Raw genomic sequence first — 20,592 nt, 5'->3', positions numbered from 1 at the left:
GTTGACCTTTGGTATTTACGTCACATCTCTTCTTCCGTGACGCTTGCCACTACCCCTATGCCAGAAGCAGGCTCACCTCCCTAGGTTCACAGGGGTGGGATGGGGCAGTTGGGCAGGGCAGATCTCTCACCCTTGGGGAGAAGGGACTATTTCCCCATGATTCGTCACAATTATGTACCATATTTTGGATAGAATCCCACTTCCTTCAATTTTAAATATTAAACCTATACCCCAAACAAGCCGCCACTAAAGAACAAAGGAAAATTTACTGGCGCAGTTCAAATCGGACACTGGTGCTACCTCATACACTTTCTTTTCCTTCTATTTGTAAGTTCAGTTTCAAAATTGGTTCAGATTGTACATTTCCCCAAAATGGATATAGCCATCCATTGATTGATTCTCTTTGTTGTGGCCCATAGAATTTAAATAATCAAGGCGAAGACAGAAGCAGGGGGAACTAATATATAGACAGGAAAAAAGAAGGAAGGGAGCCAAACTATTTAAAAGTTTCAAAAGCCCCAATAGCACTTCTATTTAAAACCAAATGCTTTGCAACACACCAAACAAGGTTACCAATCTGTGGGAAAATCTGAGTCGGGGTGTTAAATAATCCTGTCCGTTGCCGCCCCCCCTTTGCCCACTCCCTCTCCTCCATAGGATAACATTGGGTGAAAAGCCCTTTGTCTCCCAACTTCCTCTTTACTTACGTTTGGGTAGTCGAACCTGAGTCAAGCATCCTACCTCTGGGCTAGCCTTGGGACTGGAAGAGAGGAGAACTTGCACATCTTTGGACAAATAGTTATTACACTTTTAAATGATTTGGAATTGTTGAAACCACCACCACAAGCCCATTGCATCCTTTCAGAGAATACCTTCCGTAGAGAACCTGGACTTTTGAGTACTGGGTGCCATACTTCAGGTAATTGTACTTGCGATTGGTTCTGAACATTTTACCTACATCTGAATTACTTAACTGGTTAAATTATTCACTGAGGCATTTTGAGTGAACCTACTTGTATATATTTGTGATAATAGCACCTGCTAGTTTCATTCCTTAGTGTGTTCTCAGAGGCCTGTTAACTATTTGTATACATACTGTCTACGCCGAATTAGGTGTTCTGTGTGAACTCATTGGGGTCCTAGACCACACCAACCCACTCCTAAAATTAAGCCTAGACTGCTCTCCCACGATACCTTCATTTGGTTTTGGCTAATCCCTTAGAGACTGGATGTTCATCATAACTAGGATGGCCTCATAATCTTCCCCCAGGGTTGATTTTAGAACTCAACTGTGATGCAGCTCAATACTCACTTAACAGTTTGTGACAATAACAATGTTTACATTTATTAAGAAGTTAATTTTTTGCCATTTACCTTGTTGAGACTCGGAGCTTGGGATATAAGATGAAGATGGCACCACACTAGGAGTTGCTGGTAAATAACTTGTTGAGGGAAGAGCAGCCTCATTGTTCAAGGCACCAAGTTTCTGTAAAGAGTACAAACAAGCTTACATTTTGTAGACATTACCTCTGAAAATGCGCATCTGCAATAGCTAGCATTTTATATATTAGTTTTAAGTGTATAAGCAGTTTTACATTTTAAAAAAAAAAACAGCCCCCTCATTTTACTTCCTTTTTGAGATTGATCATTTATTTTTTCTGGCAGTAAAAAGGTAATTTGCATCCCTAAAAGGGGGTACATTTAGGCAAGTACAACTATAAGTGAACTCTAAAACAGATATTTTTAGATAGGTGAAGCCTGCTCAGGAGTAAAGGGCGCGACTGTTTCTGCTGTTTCCGGCTGGTCCCGGCGGTTCGCGGGTAAGTCCTTGAAATACATAACCAATAACTTGTTCGCTGTTCATCTGCACAAAACTAAATAAGGAGAGTGGTCTGGCAAACCGCCCTTGTACCCATCTTTAAACTAAAGCCAGACAAACCAAAAACTAAAATTAACCACCAACTACCATAAAAAAACTAGTGACGGCTAATCAGAGCGTCAAGGATAGCGGGCCGCTCCCAGGAGTCCCCCCCATCAAACACCATCGAAGAATCAGGACGTATATTACGAAGCGGCCTCCTAACAACAAAAAACCCATCTGAAATGACCATCACACCCCATATCAACATTGTCACCCCCAATCCCTCCTCTCCGATCCCCCCACAGATACAATTTACCTACTTGTGCCGTCGCACGCCTATTGGAAGCGCCTGGTGCTACTTGCCCTTCTGTGGAGCTAGACGGGAGCACATCCGGCTGCAGCGGCGCCTCGCCGGCGGCTGCCGTTGGGGGGCAGGTGGAGAGAGCACAAAACTGGTATCGGGGGAGGCAGCGGGGGAGGTGCGAGCGGGAGACAATGCAAGCGGAGAGGATCGCGCAGACCCCCGGCTTGAGCTCGTCTGTGGACCCAGAAGAGGCACGACGAGACAAGACGGTGGAGGTGAAAGAGGAAATAGCTACCGAGTTCGCCAGAGCTCGACCGATAACGAATTCTGCATCTGCCACCACAAAGAATCACGAGACAGAGGCCGGCGAAAAATACAGCCAGACCACTGAAGACTTGGCACAGAAAAAATACAATACCACGAATACAGTCAATGCATCACAACAAATCCTTTTTACAGAAGGCTCAACAAACCCATTAGACCACACCTCTTCAAAAAATCAAAAAGAGAACAACATATGTCCACTTAGTCTCAAACGACTGATTCAGACACATCCAGTGACAGCCAGGGCAGATCTATCAAGCCCCGAATTGAATTCAACTGATGAGAGAAAATTACTCACTGAATGGAACCATAGCTTACTTGACAGATCAGGATGGACAAGAAATAGACAATATCAACATTCTGAGAGAACATAACTGGGTCCAACTACAAACATACTCAGCTAAGGACCCAAACAGCAAGAACTTGTCCCAAAAAGATTTGAACTCCTCAAGTGTCAATCAAAATGACAACACGGAAAAAGAAAATACTCAGGAACTAAAAATCAAAGAACCTGAAAACAATCGAAACTCAAAAAAACTAGAAGTCAGTATCCCTGACTCGACCTTTTCATCAACTCAAATCTCCAAACCGCCGTTGAAACTACATCAAACAAAACAAGGCAAAACGATGCCTCAGACTAATAACCCGATCAGAAGATTTGAGAAGTTAGGGAAAACTCCCATTACAAATCGATTTGAACTTTCTGACATGGAAATACTTGAGGAAATCCCTCCATCCCCTCAAAGAATCCTATTCAAACAACTATCAGCAACGCACCCCCTTGAAATAGGAGCTTTGACACCCCAATTACAATGGCACTTTGGCCAAAATGAGACCCCTCAAGGCAAACTGGAAAAACCAAAACTCGACACTGAAAGTTGTAAGAGTTCAAAGAAATCGACTCAAAACAAGGAACAAAAAAGCATTTTGGAAAGCAGTGTCATTTAAAGAAAATGAAAACAACCAGAAACCGAGACAAAACCCAAAAATCCAATGCTTGAACAATAAGGAGGAAGTTACATTGACAGAAGAGCTTTCAAAAGAGAAAACTATATTCGGCCAAAAAAATACGATCGAAGAAACGAGAAAACCAAACCCAGAAACAACAATTGAGGCAAAAAAGAGCCATGAAATCATACAGAAACCTAATATCATCCGTGCAAGAAACCAAGAAGAAATACAACTGGCAGAGGCTATATTAAATTACAAAAACATGATTAGGCGTAGAGAATTGAACTCAGACTTGAAATCTACTTGCCAGCAAAGAAAGGACGACACCTTGGTGGATGCTTTGCAACCACTTTTTTCGACTCCAAACAAAACTAAACTGGGACAAGAAACCATAAAAACAAAAGAAAAACAATTCACCTGGAAAAAAAAACGGATTTACAACTTGTGATGTCAGCAGTGACAGTTGGCTTAGCACCATTCGGAAAATTATATGAAACCGTTAACGACACATTGAAGGACCATACCTCAATATTAGCATCTGTAAATTCGAAGCTGACTCACTTGGAAGGATACATTTTGGCCCTTGAATCATGGAAGGCAAATATAAGAAACCAAGGAACACAAACGGATACAACAGAACCAGAAGAAACCTACCCAGACAGAGGAAAGAACGATGTGTTTCAATTTAAGAAAAAAAAAATCAATAGATACTAGTACTCAAACTATTCAGGCGAAAATACATGAGCCCAGCAACGAAAAAGTACCATTAGAAGCACTAGAAAAACACATCGAGAGATTAGCACCAAGGTGCAACAAAGATAAACCTAAGGGGGACACACGAGAAACAACCAGTACAAAAAAACACACGAACCCAAGAGACAAGCTGAGTGAAACTGGGACATCGATAAAAAGCAAAACGAAAGACGATCACTCAAAAATACCACAAGAATCGGAAAATCTCAACATACAACAGGTCCAGAAGAAAGTGGAAAAAACAACTAAAACAAATGAACTAATGACAAAATGGATAACTGTCACAGACAAAAAACCAACTAAGAAAGACAACAGCAACATCCAGAAGAATCAAAAAAGAGAATCTAATCCGGAGCTAGATGAGTATGATTGACATATCTAACATCAGCACTTATTCTATTGAAAACTCTGAGTCTGAAATACCTCGACCAATGGCAAAAAAAAGAAAGGTATTTGCGGAAAACGAACCCCCAACACAAAACCGAAAGGCAAATCAATATAAAATACAAACGAAAAGTTCAGAACAAAAGAAAGAAAATTTGGAGGATTTAAAACACAAAAAAGATCGGATCACCCCAGAAAGAAAAACGTTGTTCCGACTATCAAATATAAAGCTAAACAAACATGATCATAGACAAGGAGCCAACGAGGAAGCTCTTCCAAAGAACATCAAAAGAAAATCTGAAAATGAGAGACAAGAAGAAAAAACAAAATGAAGTGATAGATGACATCAACAAACTTACTTGACCCCCATAGGACAAAAGGGAAAGGCAAGTGAGACAAGATCACAGAGTAGTTCGGTCACCGAGACATACGAAAGCAGAAGAAGAGAAACCTTCAGAAAGGAGAAACTGGTCTAACCAAACACCTTTGGACCAGCCCTCACAGCAAAACCGAACCAGAAATTCGGCGATATTTACTCACAAGAGTAACTCGACACGAACACTAAAACTTGAAAGAACCAGCTCGGAAGAAAAAATTATTTTAAACAGACGAGCCATGATGAAACTCCTGGACAAACTCACAAACGGAGACCAAATCAGAAGCATAGACATAAATATAGTAGAATTTGCGCATAAAGGACGGACAGACAGCATTTTCTTACACATCACGTCCCAATCAGTAAAAAAACTCATGCTTCAGTTGAAAAAAGAACTTCTGAACAGGGGTTACCTCCTGCGAGAAACAGAAGAGAGAGGACATAAGAGCCAAAAAACGAACAGAACGAAACAGTCACAGCTACGAGGACAAAACAACCGAAAACGGCGATTGGATAAATAACACCCCGAACAGAAAGTATGATCTGAAAGAAAAAAAAATACCGTCCAACCATGGAGAAATATGAATATACGAGAGAAGCAGACAGAGAAGCAACCCGTAAACTTAAAGGTTTAAACTCGACACAAACTACAAGGGAAAAAGGAAAAGAAAAATTAAGAGAAGACCACCACATTAAAAGACACTGGAACGACGACGAGGACACAGAAAAAATCAAAACCAGAAAAATAATCGGCCCTATCAGGATGCAGGAGTCTACAGGAAAAGAAAAAAAAACAGTGAGAGAAACAACCTCGACCCAGAACCGACAAGATCTAGCGGAAAAAAGCTCAAAAAGATGGGTATGGCTCCCCCAAGCGTGAACACGCTACACTGGAAAATAGCAGTCAAAGGTTTCCCCTTCAGGTGAAGAATGGGAACAAGCAAAGATGGCAAATGCTCTATACAACAAAGAACAAACAATCACTACCGGATCATGGAATACCAGAGGCCATATTCATCTTACAGGACCTGGCGAGATAAACCTAGGTGGATTTGACCTATTAAGTCTACAAGAAACTTGGCTGCTGCGGCCGCCTAGCATGGACGGCTATGAGGTCCAACTGTCTCCAGCCCACAAAGGCGAAAAAGGTCACCCAACATCAGGCCTTCTAACGGCCGTCCGTACGGGTGGATCTCTCCGAATAGCCCATAACCTGGTATCAGACACACTAATCCAGGCGAGTGCCCTGGAATGGGCAAAAGAAGAAGACGTAACAAGAAAAAAGAACAAAAATCTTATCCTGTTGAACATCTATTGGAACCCGGCCATAACTCACACGTCCGTCTTCCTAAATGAGATAGAAAAAATATTAACGTTGGCTATAACAACCTTCGACGTGGATCACATTTTAATATGTGGAGACTTGAACTCTACTTGCCCAACGGTAGATGTAAAAAACACTCTAGGAAACAAAATAAACTCCTGCTCAAAATCAACAGCAAGAGGACTCGTGTGGGCGGAGTTGATGGAATCCCGTGATCTGTACAATCTTAACTCCCTAGAAACAACCAGACCTAGGATCCCAACCTGAAAGGGGGAAGGAAATGCAAGCACCATCGATTACATCTTCGCATCCAGGGACCTATATCAACAAATCAAAAGTTTCGAGATAGTGGTATCGACCCGGAGCGACCATAATTTACTCAAAGCGACATGGCATGCCAACAAACGCCCGCAACTTAAAATGTCGACTGAGATGGCAACAAACGCCCAAGGAAATTGACTAAAAATTACAAAGGATGCCATTGCCTCGATCACAGTGATCTACAAGCAAGAAAAGCTAGGAGTAAACAAGAACACATTGAAAAACTTGGATTACTGTCCACTGCTTACTCCATATCTATGTCCCAGGCACGTGAGAAAAACAGGAAAAATCCACCTTCACAAATACGAGGAAATACGCTCAAAGAAATCCATTTTACGAAAAACACTAAGAAAAGCCAAAAAATATCCTACAGAGATAAATTTAGACTCCGCAAACAAACAAACTTTTGGACTCTAATAAAGACCAACCTATCAGGTCCAGCAAAAACTATTACCAACAATGTCCCTGAAGACAGTTGGTTAAAACACTTCACAAACTTATTTGAAGAACTAGAGCCATCGGAAAAAATCATTAAAATATGAGAAAAGTAAATGGATGGCATGCACGGAGAAGAGATCTGAAAGAAAATCAGTAAACTGAATAACTCCCCGTCCGGACCTGGCGCACAGATCACAAACCCCCATCTCAAACAGGAGGTGGAAACTTGGGCCCCGTTAATAGTAGAAATCTTCAGAAGATGCAGGAAAACACAATCTATCCCAGCTACATGGAAAACAGCTAACATCGTTCCAATTTATAAAAAAAGGTCTGAAAGACGACCAAAGAAACTACAGATCTATCGCCTTATTGGACGTGCTGGGTAAACTCTTCGGATCCCTGGTGCTGGAGAAATTTCAAGACTGGCAGAAAGTGGCAAAGACAGCAGATCCACTGCAATCAGGATTTGAAAAAAATCTAGGCACTGCGGTCAACATTATGATGATCAGTATCCTGAAGGCCAGAGTCTTCGAGGGCTACCCAACAATTTTCATAGCTTCGATCGACCTGGTACAAGCCTTCGACCGTGTAAACAGAAGAAAACTATGGAAAAAAATTGGAAAAGCAAAGATGTCCATCTTGACTCCTCGAACCTATCAAAGCGCTATATAGCAATACTTCGATCAGAGTACGCCTGAATGAAGCGGGGTTATTGTCAGAAAGTATACAAACAGCAAGAGGAGTCAAACAAGGATGCCCTCTGGCTCTCTATAAAGCATACATGGCAGACATAGTGGATGCAGAAATTGTTACACACTCCTTTCTTCCAAAAATAGGAGAGTCGAAAGTGACAAGACTGCTCTACGCGGACAACATCCTTCTGCTGGACCAAACACCAATTGGACTGCAGCGTCAACTAGACAGCCTCGTAAGCTACTTGAAGAAATATTTAGATCTGAATACAGCAAAAACCAAAATTATGATCTTGGAAAAATCAACTAGGCCAACTAAAAGATCACAATGGTTTGCAAACTCAGAAAAGCTGGAGACAGTGAAAACCTTCACATACTTAGGAGTGAAAGTATCTTGCAGCCAAATAGAACTATCGATGCAAGAACACCACATCCTAAAGATGAAAACATTGGCTGCACAAAGCAAAACTCTTGGAAAGGAAATTCGGAAAATTCACCATCCTCCCAGTACTAAAATTCTTCAAAGCCAAAGTCACTCTAGCATTTACTTACGGAGCAGAAGCAATGCCACATCTTCCTCCAACACTGTGGCCAAAATTGGAAGGCGCTTTTTGGCGCAAAGTCTTACGACTACTCAATTCTACTCCAACAGTAGTTATCCGAAGAGAACTAGGTCTTCAATCACTGGTAGTCAGAAACGGTCTCCTATTCCTGGGAATAATTCTAAGAACTCCTCGGCCTACTATTCTGGACATCATTTATCAAGAAATGACGAATCAAAAAAACACCATGATGACAAAATGGTACAAAAACCTACTAGACCAGTCAGAAAAAATTGGATGTTCAGAATGGGATATAGAATTTACCCCAGAGAAAATCAACAAAAAACAAAAAATCTACTATTGGAAAAAGCTGAGAAGTACAGACCACAGAGTCACCATACAATCAACACCCAAAGGCTGGACGAGACAAGGAACTACTTAAAACAATTCCCAGATAAACCACTGCATACAATTTTCGAGAGCACGGCTGAACATTCTAAAGACAAAAGAAATTTTATACCTCAGAAAACAGGTTCAAGATAAAAACTGTCGATACTGTGACACCCTAGAAATCGAAACAGTGCAACACCTACTTCTTCACTGTTCGGGTACAAACAGTCTCAGAACGACCTATTTACGACCACATAGAATGAAACCTCTTACCACCAGTGAAGAAGATTGGTGTAACATGCTAATGAGCGGAGAATCCACAACATTGACAGTAGCAACAGCCTAGTTCTTCGAAGGGTTAGAGTTGGAAGGAAAATCAAGTCGAGAACAAACAGAAAAACAGAAAAATGATTTTAAAGAAACAAGCACAGAAAGGGGAGAATTTTAATCTCACAAAATCCTGGATTCACAATCACAACTGCCTTAAAATCATAAGTCAGGAGAAAGATTTTGTAAAAATTGTAAAACAATTAAATGCAAAAAAAAAACCACGATTGTAATGGGTTCCTCTGCATATTCAGGAAGTAGTATTAAGTTGGTTATTAGGGTTCAGTACTGCGGGCATTGATAAAATGTCTGGGGGATGGCTCGTGTTTGTTTCCTATTTTCTGTTGGGAGCATTTTAACTAATATTTGTATTGCATTTGGCCATTTTTAATGGGTAAAATTAGTCGCTACACCACTGTATTGCTTAACACCCCTGATCATTACTACTTCACAAATGCAAGTCAGAAAAGCCCAATAGTCCCCATTACATTAGCTTTTAACTTGGTTGGGTTGATTTTTCTTAGCTCTGTGAGCAGGGTCTTCAGTTAGTTATTTATATACATGAGTACCAATACCATAGACCACAGAAGAACATACACTAGATAAGAAATCCGATTTGATGGGAAGCAGTGAGCTTCTTACAATGAGGTGGAGTTCGAGGGACATTCCGGCCAGGTTGTGGAGGGGATTCAATGGATCTGTCGCGGGAGACAATACATAAGTGGGCATACATAGATTAAGGACTACCAACATTGGACATTTTTAAGTGCAGGTAGGCGGTACAGCTACCTTGCACTTAAAAGTTAGGTCTACCTTCCAGCGAAACCTGGTTCTCCCCAAGTTTCACAAGGCTCTGTAATCATAGAGTGACAAAGCTGCCCAGTTTTAAATTAGAAGTCGAGACGTGTTTTCAGGCAGAGTAAACTTTTTTCACAAATGAGCACTAATTTTTATAAAAATATATTCTTTACATGTAAAAGGGCAAGAGCGAAAACACCACACTGACAGGTATAATATACATTACTGGCCGTAATTTTATTTCTGATTTTATCTGCTTAAATTCACATGCTGCAAATAATGTCTCACATCTAGTGCTAATCGCTGAGTATTGCATCATTTTTTCCAAGAATGAAAAGGGACATCAACATTGGCGTGACTAACACTATTCCCTAACGTGACATGTAGTGTACCTAAAATCCTTCACATGTCGAGGTCCCACCGGTTTTTGTTCTGTCGTGAGGGAGCTTTACAAAAGCATGAGTCAGAAAAGACGGAAGGGGTAAGAGGTCTATATTCCTTCTACTCCAAGAGGGGAGGAAGGGTGGGCGCATGTGAATCGAAGGAGGTACAATCAGAAATACGATTACGGCTTCAGTTGGTTTTTATAATTGCATTTATATGTTGCTAGTACTTCCCTTTCCCAAGATTTATCTTTGTCTACTTGTATTTAAATAAACCCTTTATTTTTACAATGCATAGTGTGTTTGTTTCTCTTGGGACCATATGTATGCTACAATTTCTCTGTACCAGGCTACAGCCCTCTCTTCCTCCTAAGATAAGCCTGGTTGCTCTGCCCATGCTACCAAAGCGTTCTCGGGTAGTATAGCCTTTGAGTGGAGCTTATGTACTGCCTCAGATATGGGTATGAAGACTGGGTAGGACTTAGAAAAACTGTCCTAACACCCACCAGTTCATGGGAGAAAGTCTTTGTCATCCAAGCTTCCTGGTCGATTATAAAACTGGGTCAGGACAGCAGCAGTCACTTCAGCAGGGTTCACCAGTTACTTGAAGCAGCTTCAGGCGTGTCTGGCCATCTTCGGCTCCAGTGGTCGACTGGTCTTCAGATTCAGGTTCCAGACCACTTATCCAGGAACCCAGCCAATCAGCACTCATGCTACATTCAAACTTTGGGGGTTGGCTGTCCTTCCAGGACAGCCAGCATCCTAGTTGGAATTGGTTCAGGCAGGCATGCCAGAAGACAAAGGGCTGCAGAGTTTGACTCCTCCCTCGTTTCCTGTCTTCAAACACTCTGGAACCTTGGCAGCTTCCCAAATGATCCCTGCCAATGACAAAATTCACAGCAGGACCTCCCACACCCAGCATGGCCTAAGAAGGACCTAGAAAAGTCAAACGCACAAGAAGTGGCTACAAGAGAACACAGCCCCCATTTAGGGTCAAAAGTGACCCTTCTGTGCAGTACCGGGGCTATGAACACAGCGTGCAGGTAAAAATCAAACAAAATTCGGTTGAACATGTCCACTGTCACCAGCCATTCAGGTATGCATGTCACTGCAACAAATGTTACAGGGGCAGCGAGAATGAGGATACTGTGTAACTCATCAGCACTCCACATAAGGTGGGGTGTGCTGATCGACCGTATAAATGGAGAAAGTATTAAAAAAGTACCTTTCTACCCTTGGGAACATGTGTTGCCACAAGGAAAAAAGAAAATACAAAAAGGGAAGACCCGCTAAGGACCCCCAGTAGCACTGCACAAAAAGTGCTGTGCGCTACAAAAGTAAATTACAGATGCCTTACAAAATATGGAACACATGCCTCCATAAAGTACAAAAGTAACAAAGCTTCCCATATACAGAGTAAAAAAGGCTCCCACTCAGGAGACAACTCAAAAACCCAAGAGTCCAGAAAAAAGTGTTGGGGGTATGGCACGTGAAGGAGATTTGGCATAGAAGAACAAGTTACTTACCAACTGGTAACTTTCTTTCGACAATGTTCCTCCAACGTATTCCACAGCTTTGACATGCTATGTCCACAGCTGGGCTGCTTCGGAAGTTTTTCGGCAGAGGGCGCCCTGCGTCAATGGCGTCGGGTCGATGTCCCTCGAAGACATCCGTCGAGGGTGACATCGGATGTTATAAGTAGCACACACAGCGCCCATAGCCTCAGTTCATGTTTATTCCCACCTCCATTGTGTAGGCCATGAGGGCCCAACCAGCGGAGACTGCCTTCAGCCTTGTTGAAACGTAAGCTGCAATAGCATGGGAAATTCAGACGGGTAGGCTGGGAGGGCGATGAGGAATACGTCGAAAGAACGTTACCAGTTGGCAAGTAACTTGTTATTCGAATGGATTGTGTCCTCCAACGTATTCCTCATCTTTGACAGACTCCCCAAGCAGTAACCAAGGTTGGAGGAGGGAGAAGAATTTAGATATACCCAATTAAACGGCAGTGTAAAGCACAGCCTTCCCAAAGGCCAAATCCTGAACATGAAGTATCCAGGGAATAATGCTTAACAAACCTGTGTATGGAAGACAACGTCGCAACACAGAGGAACACTGCACTGTAGGGCTTTCGATGTAGCAATAGCCCTGGTGGAATGAGCCCTCAAGCACTCAGGCGGGTCCTTGCCAGCAAGCTTATAGCACTCGGAAATAGTGAGGATGATCCACCAAGACAAGGTCTGTTTAGAAACAGCCTGGCCCAACCGGTGATTAGTGTACCCCACAAAGAGATGGCTGTCCACTCTGACCGTGGACAATCTGGAAAGACAGAAGCTTAACGCTTGCGTCGGGTCCAACCTAGGTAGCCTTACTAGGATGTGGAGGCGGATAGAAGGCAGATAGCACAACCTTCTGACTCAATTGAAAGTCAGACTACCTTGGGGAGGAAGGAAGGACATACTCAATACAAATCTGTCCTCGTTTAAAATAGTAAAGGGTGGCTTAGAAGACAGTGCCTGCAACTCGTTCACTCTTCCAGCAGATGTTATGGCAACCGAGAAAACAGTATTAAAGGTTAAACAACCTCAATGGACAGGAGTTTAAAGGTTCAAACTGAGCATCCATCAAAACATTTAGGACCAGATTAAGGTCCCAGACCGGCACCTGAAAAGGCGATGGCGGGAATACATTTGCGAGTCCTTTTAGAAACTGAAGAATCTTAAAATTAAGAGCTTTCTTCGGATGAGCGCCTAAATATGGACAGTGCTGCTAGGCAACCTTTAATGGTCCCCCCACATGAAGACCCCTGTGTGCTAAAGAAAGCAAGAAGGAGAGAACCTCCGGAATTAAACACTGAAAAGGATCTACATTCTCCCCTCTGCACCAGTCGCAAAACTTACGGCAACGATACACGGACTTTGTTGTTGGCCCCCTGGCCGAAAGCAACACCTCCATTATGTCAACTGTAAGGTCCCAATCCTTATATATCAACCTTTCAGAAACCATGCTTGAAGGTTGAGAGTCTTGACCTCTGGATGGAGAACCCGACCTTCCTCTCACAAGAGAAGATCCACTCTTTGGGGAAGATGTATGGGAGGACAGATGGACATGTCTAAAAAAATAAATCTGGGTACCATGCTCTCCCGATCCAATCAGGAGCAATGAGGATCATGTGGGACCCGAACCTCCGTAACCACCTTAGAACTTGAGGAATGACACGGAGGATCGGAAGAAACGTGTACAGAATCAGGAATGACCAATCCATGATGGAACTCCTCGGAGGAAATTCCCTTGCACAGTACCCCTTGCATTTCCGGTTGGCACCAGTCACAAACCGGTCCACCTGCGGGGTTCCCCAAAGGGCAAAGATCACCTGAAGGATTCCAACTCGTGGGAGACCGCACGCTGCCTGCTCGGAGCGTCCGCCGCCGTATTCTCCTGTCTGGCTAGATGCACCACCGCTAGGGAGATTCCCTCTTGAATTGCCCAGAACCAGAGCTGCATCACCTCTCTGCTGTGTGGCAGCGACCCTACACCGCCTCTTTTGTTGAGGTGATGCATGGACACCATGTTGTCCGTCATTATCAGGACATTCTGCCCCCGTACAGATGGCAGGAAAACCTTCAGTGCTAGCCCGATTGATCTCCGTGCCAAAAGATTGATGTGTAGTTTGGACTCCGATGGAGACCAACGACCGCTGATGGTCACATCGTTGGCGTGAGCCCCTCACCCTGTGAGGGAAGCATCCGTCACTACAGTTACCAAAATGTTTCTCCTTTCACGAGATTTCCCTTGCAGGCCCACCACAGAAGATCCTGTGAGACCCGGAACGGAATCCGAAGGAGATCCAACATCTTGCCGGAGAACTGAGAACTGAGATCATTGCGTCCTGCATCCTGAGAGCCCATTAAAGGGATCTCATTCTCAGGCGGGCCTCTGGCGCCAGAAAAAAAAGCAGGACGCCGTGAGGCTGAGCAACCTTAAGAATTTGAAAGCCAGAAGATTCTGGGCATGTTGAAATTTGGTGACCATCTAGAGAATGTGTGGAGCCCTCACCTTGGGTGGCAAGCACTTCCCCAAGGAAGTGTCCAACACAGCCAGATTACTGGAGCTGTTGGGAAGGTGTTATATGCGACTTCTTGAATTGAGGGAGAAGGCCAGTTTATGAAGGGAGTGGCAGGTGACGCAGAGATGATCCAAGGCCTGTTCGGGAGAACACGCCCTGATCAGCCAATCGTCCAGGCAGGGGGTAGATGTGAATCCCCCTCTCCTGAGATGCGTTGCCACCACCACCATGAGCTTGATGAAGACCCTCAGTGCGGAGGTCAATCCGAATGGCAGGACCCGAAACTGAGCCGCTAACTGCGAACCTCAGTATTTCCTGTGCTTGAGATGGATCGACATATGAAAATTAGCATCCTGCAGGTCCAATGACACCATCCAATCCTGAAGCTGGAGGGCCTGAAGGATCTGAGAAAGAGTGACCATCTTGAAATTGTCCTTCCAGAGTAACTTGTTCAAGCACCGCAAGTCCAAGATGGGTCTCAGTCCTCAGTCCTTTTTGGGAATCAAAAAATACAGGGAATACCAACTCTTTTTCCTCTCCGCCACAGGCACTGGTTCTATAGCACCTTTCGCCAGCAGGGTAAATATAGGACAAGGAGTGGATCTGGAATCTTCAAAGACTGCTTCCCCGGTGGATTGTCGTGAGGCTGAAGAAAAGTTAGGCATTAGCCGTGGGCAATTGTTTCCAGAGCCCACGCATCTGAAGAAATGGCTCGCCACTCTTCTAAATGCTGAGACAGCCTGCCCCCTACCGGTGAACAGTGATTTAAGGCGTCGGAGCGGTTTTGAAGCGGCTGCTGCAGTGCCTGATGGCAAAGAGGCTGCTGCTTGAGTGGCTTTGGCACCTCTACCTGGTCCACCATGAGGAAACTTACGTTGGCCCCTTTGACTGGCCATTCCTCTCGCCCTGCCAAATGATGAGTAGAAAAGGATCCACCTCTCCATTATTGTCCCCTAGGACTTTTGTTTCGCATAAAACATGACGTCAGTACAATTCGCCGCTATTTAAGCAGCCGTCTTTTTTTTCTGAAAAACCATCTCAACGCTAACGAAGGAGACATCCTGATCACCATCAAGCCTCCAAGTAAGTAATTCCTGACACAATAAGCATGAGATCAATGGAGCCTTCTGTAACACTTAAAATAGATCACAGACTAAGGTATTTTACTTATTTTTACCTTAGGGGCATGATTGGAAAGGCTATGATGTAATTAGACCCGAGAGCGTGATGCTGCAATATAGCACCTTTGCTAAATCTAATGCAGCTAAGCTGATTGAGTGTTCTTGACCACCATAAAACCTCTAAGTAAAATTTAAATCATAGGGTTCTATTTATCCAACTTTAACTCTGATAAATTGCAACTTAAATCTATATTTGCTTTTAAGGAAACATGTCAAGACTGGCAAGGCAAGGAAGCGTCGCAATCTGACAGCGAGACCTCCTATCCACCTTCAAATACGGCATTTAAAACTAACGGTAGGAATCTTTTGAATTATTCACTTATGTATACAACTATTAGTGAATTTAAAATAATTCTAATACACTGTAAATATGTTTTTAGAGATACCTGGATGAACAATCTATATGAATAAGGCCACAGGAGACCTAGATTTTCTCATTGAACGTCTTCAGTAAAAACGATGGGCAATCATATAGGATAAGAGTGAAGACTACATTTTAGCAGACTTATAACCTTAGCCAAATCCCTATAAAGTAGGGTCTAAATAAACATCTTTTATGATTATCACTTATTAGAAAGTTCATGGGGACAGCACAAAAAGAAAGCTATTGCACTAAACCAGATAAACTTACTAGTTATGCAGACGCCTGTATGGAGCAGACAGAAGGTTGCTAAACTAGTGTATTTTTAGTTATCTGACCAACCAGTATGAGAAGCTTTTGAGATTTGTTGAGATCAATAGGTTACGAATGATATGTGGTCCAGTACATTGGGTGATGGTTTTGGGCGGGTTTGGGTTGGGTGGGGTGTTCCGGGGGGTTTCCCCCCGCATATATGTCACAATTGACCTTCACAATTCGGTCAATTGTGAAAAGGTCAATTGTCATTCGAACAGTTGTAATAGGAACAATTCGTATACAACCTGAAAATTATACCCAAAGGATGAAGTGTGTTACTGGATATAGAATTATTAAAATATTGACACCATAAGGTGATTATTGACATTGTTTTGATGACTCATTTTCATAAGAAAAACTCTGAATGAACTAAGATAAACTCTAAACAGTTTGGCTTGTATACTCCGCCATTGAAAGTGTGCAGGGGACATGAGTTCCCTAATTGGGAACTCGGTTTCAATTTATTTCACAACCCATATGCCAGGGTTGATTTTCATCTCCCCTGCACCTAAAACATAAAAAATTGGTTTATAATCAACTAAATAGATCTCATGTAAGATGAGTATATTAGGAGCGCAAGGTGCTTACATTGGTTTGGATTCTTGCCATCCTGAATAGCCAGAAAACCATCCCTTTCTTCCCCTTCGGGAATATGCTCAGCCACTAACGAAATGCAATTCCATCGAGTGTGCGAAAAGTTTGCTAAGGTACAAGTAGAGTTGGCCGATTTTAATGCCATACTCCAGCAGAAGACACCTTGCGTGCCCATCCATCCATCCATATGGTTATCGTCCCGATCAGGAGGGATTGTAAGGTACGCCGCCTGCTTCGAGGTAGCCGTAGTTGCCTGGACCACCAAACGCTCCAGAGCGGGGCAAGTGGACAAGTAGCCGGGGTCGCTACTGGATGGGCGGTATTTCTTCAGACTTTTTCACCGCCTGAGTAGCCTCCGGGGCATCCCAATTTTCAGCCACCCTTTTCTGAAGAGCCATATGAAATGGCAACACTGGGTCAGTTGACGGACCCTGAACCAAAATATCTGTAAGGTCCTCTTGCTCAAAGTGCACTGGAGGCCTGGACCGGCCCAGATACGCCACAACCCTGGACATTAGGCTTCGATATGATGAGTCGGCATGCTCCCCTGGGTCTGGCTTGCCGAACTCCAGCGCGGGGGAAGTGTCAATACCAATGGCATTGTGCAAGGTTTGACAAACATCCCCCATCCAACTCTCCTCTGAAAATGAGGCAATCGGGAGCATTACAGGTCCTGTGCTGGAGACCAAAAGGGACAACCTCATCATCAGATTGTTCCTCCTCATAAATGTCAGTGAGGGACTTAAAAACTCCTTCCTCGGGAGAGTAGTGAACCTTTTATCAGCCACAGGCCTTAAAGACTTAGCAGTAGCCTTCCGCGGAGGGTCCATTTGCACAGGGACATTCACTGGCAAAATTGGTGCCGATGGGTCTATGGCCCAGACGCTGTCGACAATGGCGTCCGCGGCATCAATGGCCTGACCGTGGTTGACGACCCGACAGGCGCACCTGACAGGCATGGTGCTGATGCTGTCAAGGGCTTCGATTGTTTCGCCCGTTTTACCGGAGATGGAGCGTTTGACTTGGCACGTCTCGGGTGATCTTTCGAGACCTTGTCCGAGCGGGCAGCAAAGGCTCTTGGTGTTTATCACGCCACTTTCCTCGGCTCGAAGGCGCGCGAGTATCCGGCTGAGAATGTTCATTGCCGGCTTCGTCAGAAGGCACGGGCGGAACAGTGCTATGTTTATCAAACATTTTCATCATCGCCACCCGGAAAGCATCCCACTCCACCGGAGTCGAAGACATGGACATCATTGCCAACCTTCTGGGCCTAGACAAAGAGTGGCAGGAAATCTTTTTAGAGCGCACCCGCCTGGACTTCTTCCGCTGAGGAGAGTCACCTCTCAATTCGGTTGAAAGTCCCGCCGGCTGGGACTTACGGGGCTTGGATACCTTTCCTACCTTCATTTTCCCCTTACGTTCCCGCAAGCCCTTGGCAGTTAACGACTAACACTTCGAGCAGTCATCCGTATCGTGGCTCTCGCCGAGTCACCACAGACAAATGCGATGCGGATCTGTGATCAATATTTTGGAGCCGTAGTCCCGACACTTAAATCCAGACTTCGGGGTGGTCGGGGTAGAAGATGAAGACAATCGGTTTTCACAATAAGCACGAGGAAAAAACAGAACTGAGGCTACGGGCGCCGTGCATGCTACTTAACATCGGAGGAAGTCACCCTCGACGGCGGTCTTTGCGGGACATTGACCCAACGCCAGCGACGCAGGGCGCCCTCTGCCGAAAAAATGTCCAAAGCAGCCGAGCTGTGGACATTGAATATCAAAGACGAGGAATACGTTGGAGGACACAATCCATTTGAAATGACAAAACTACCCAACAAGTGTGGACAAAGGAGCAACCAACCGTCAGAGGAAGCAAGAGGAGACACTGCTTCCATTGCCATAGGCCCTGAAGAGCCCAAGACCCAGATGACCAGAGAAGGGAGGAAGCAGAGCAGAATCTGGGCCAATGGAAGGCAAAGTTAAACATCGATAGAGGGGGGACATGCAGTACACCTGAAGAAAAATCCCAAAACTACACCAGGATCCCAGGACCGTGGGAAAATTACTAAAGGCACCAGTCCCTAAAGATTTCTTTCAGGGGCAGTGTGTTTTAGGACAGTTTTTCTAAAGTCAACTAAGGGCTTCATAGAACTATATCCGAGGCAGAACAAAACTCCACTGTTCGTGTAAGGCTGAACCACTGTCAGGGAAAATGTTCAGTTTCTGTGCCAATTCCCTTTAACCCGAGACACCCCCAGCAATATTTGCTGGACTGACATGATTTATTCTCCTGAGTGGAACTTTTTACGACTCCCTTCATTTTCTTTCTGGGATTCTTATTTTTACTGATTTTGTGGAGTATTCTTCCTTCCATGTGTTTAATACAGGCATCTGTTATTAACTTTTGAGACACCCACCACCATATTGTCAGTGTAAATGAAGAGTCCCTTAGACTTCTCTTCATATTGGATTTCTCTCTCTTGTGTGAACTACAGTACCCAAGAGTAGTAAGATAAGGTATCTTACTTACCGTTTCTTTTGTGGGACCAGCACACAACCTATTTGGGGTGTGGAGGGTTTACATTGCAACTTCTCCCACTATTTATGTAACTTTTTGATACAGTAACTAACACACCTAATGGCTGGTGGCAGTGGATACTTTTTCTACCTTTTTGTGCAGGTTACTAGCAGGCTGATTTCTCAGCTGCAATACAGCACCCATGGGTGAGTGACCATTTTCCCAAAATGGCCCCCAGTCATCTTTTCTCACCACTTTGTAAGTTCCTTCTTCACCATCATTCCAGGTGGGGGTGGGTCCTTTGAGAGTTTTGTCTTTGGCTGGCTTCTCCCTTGAAGCCCACCCAGGCTCCAGTTTGTCTGGCAAGGCAGGAAGTGAGGGAGAAACCTGAAACTTCACTGCCCTTTGTAGGTGTGCCTGTCTGAAATTAGTTTAAACTGGGCACCTGGCTGTTCTGCAAGATAGCCAGCCACAAGTGATTGACAGTCCCAAAGGGATCAATGATTGGGTTCCAGCATATAAAGTGAGGATTTTTGGATTTGGACTACAGTCAACCACTGGAACTGGAAATCCAAAGCAGAAGACTAGCAGCGACAGCAGCAGCACCTTCAGAACCGCTGAAGTGCCAGTGAAGCCCTGCAGCTGTGCTGACTTAGTTTCATACTTGATAGGTAAACTCTGCCAAGGACGTTCCCCCCTCCCACTCCCCCACCGGACCCCTCCTTGGGCTGATGAGACCAACTAGCATCAAGACCTTCAATTTGGGCCATCCCCCCAACTTCCTGCGACTTTCCTGGGCTGCAGAACACCAATACCTGGGGTACCTGGACCATTTGCGAGTGCATCGTCTTGCGAACATCGAATCTCGCTGAAACTTCGCAGGCATCCGTGTGGACCTACAGAAGCTGCAATTCTTCACCAAAAGTTCCTTCACAAGAGTCGGGACCGAGTAATGGAATCCAACCGGTGATATTGGTTTCTTCTTGGCGCTAAGAAAAAGGCGCAAAAACCACAAATAGCTGCTGCAGTGAGCTGAATCCTTTGCTGCCGACCCCTTGAGTGCTGCCATGAAGCCCACAGAAGGTCCCCTTTTCATAACCATGACCAAGGAGCCGGAATCAGGGTCTTCATCTTTGCATGAAGAAGGCCACCAGCTACATTTTCAACTTCACTCTGGCTTTGCTGGTTTGCCAAAGGTCCATCTTCTTGATCCTACGGGCTTTGGCAATGTTGGTTCCTCCATAAACTTGAATTATGAACACTTTTAGCAAGGCAACAGACTGCCTAAATCCCTCTTGGACAGTGCACATGGTTACTAACCTGTTGTAAGCGGTGTTCTGTCTAACCTTTACTTCACCTTAAACTGAATTTTGCAAAGGTGATACGCTT

The 20,592-nt window shown here is 44.2% G+C and overlaps 1 protein-coding gene across 1 annotated transcript in view; it reads right to left on the bottom strand.

Annotated features, from left to right (window-relative positions):
- Window positions 1–20,592, bottom strand: part of NELFA (negative elongation factor complex member A) — a 386,029-nt gene that overhangs the window by 173,567 nt on the left and 191,870 nt on the right. Inside the window, exon 8 of the mRNA XM_069632129.1 lies at window positions 1,375–1,486. Coding sequence (XP_069488230.1) covers window positions 1,375–1,486 — 112 coding nt within the window. The remainder of the gene's footprint in view (window positions 1–1,374; window positions 1,487–20,592) is intronic.

The sequence above is a fragment of the Ambystoma mexicanum genome, chromosome 6q (assembly GCF_040938575.1).
Source record: "Ambystoma mexicanum isolate Mex_15411 chromosome 6q, UKY_AmexF1_1, whole genome shotgun sequence".
Taxonomy (NCBI): Eukaryota; Metazoa; Chordata; class Amphibia; order Caudata; family Ambystomatidae; genus Ambystoma; species Ambystoma mexicanum.
Note: the sequence above shows the minus strand (reverse complement) of the source record. Positions and strands in the feature narration are given on the sequence as shown.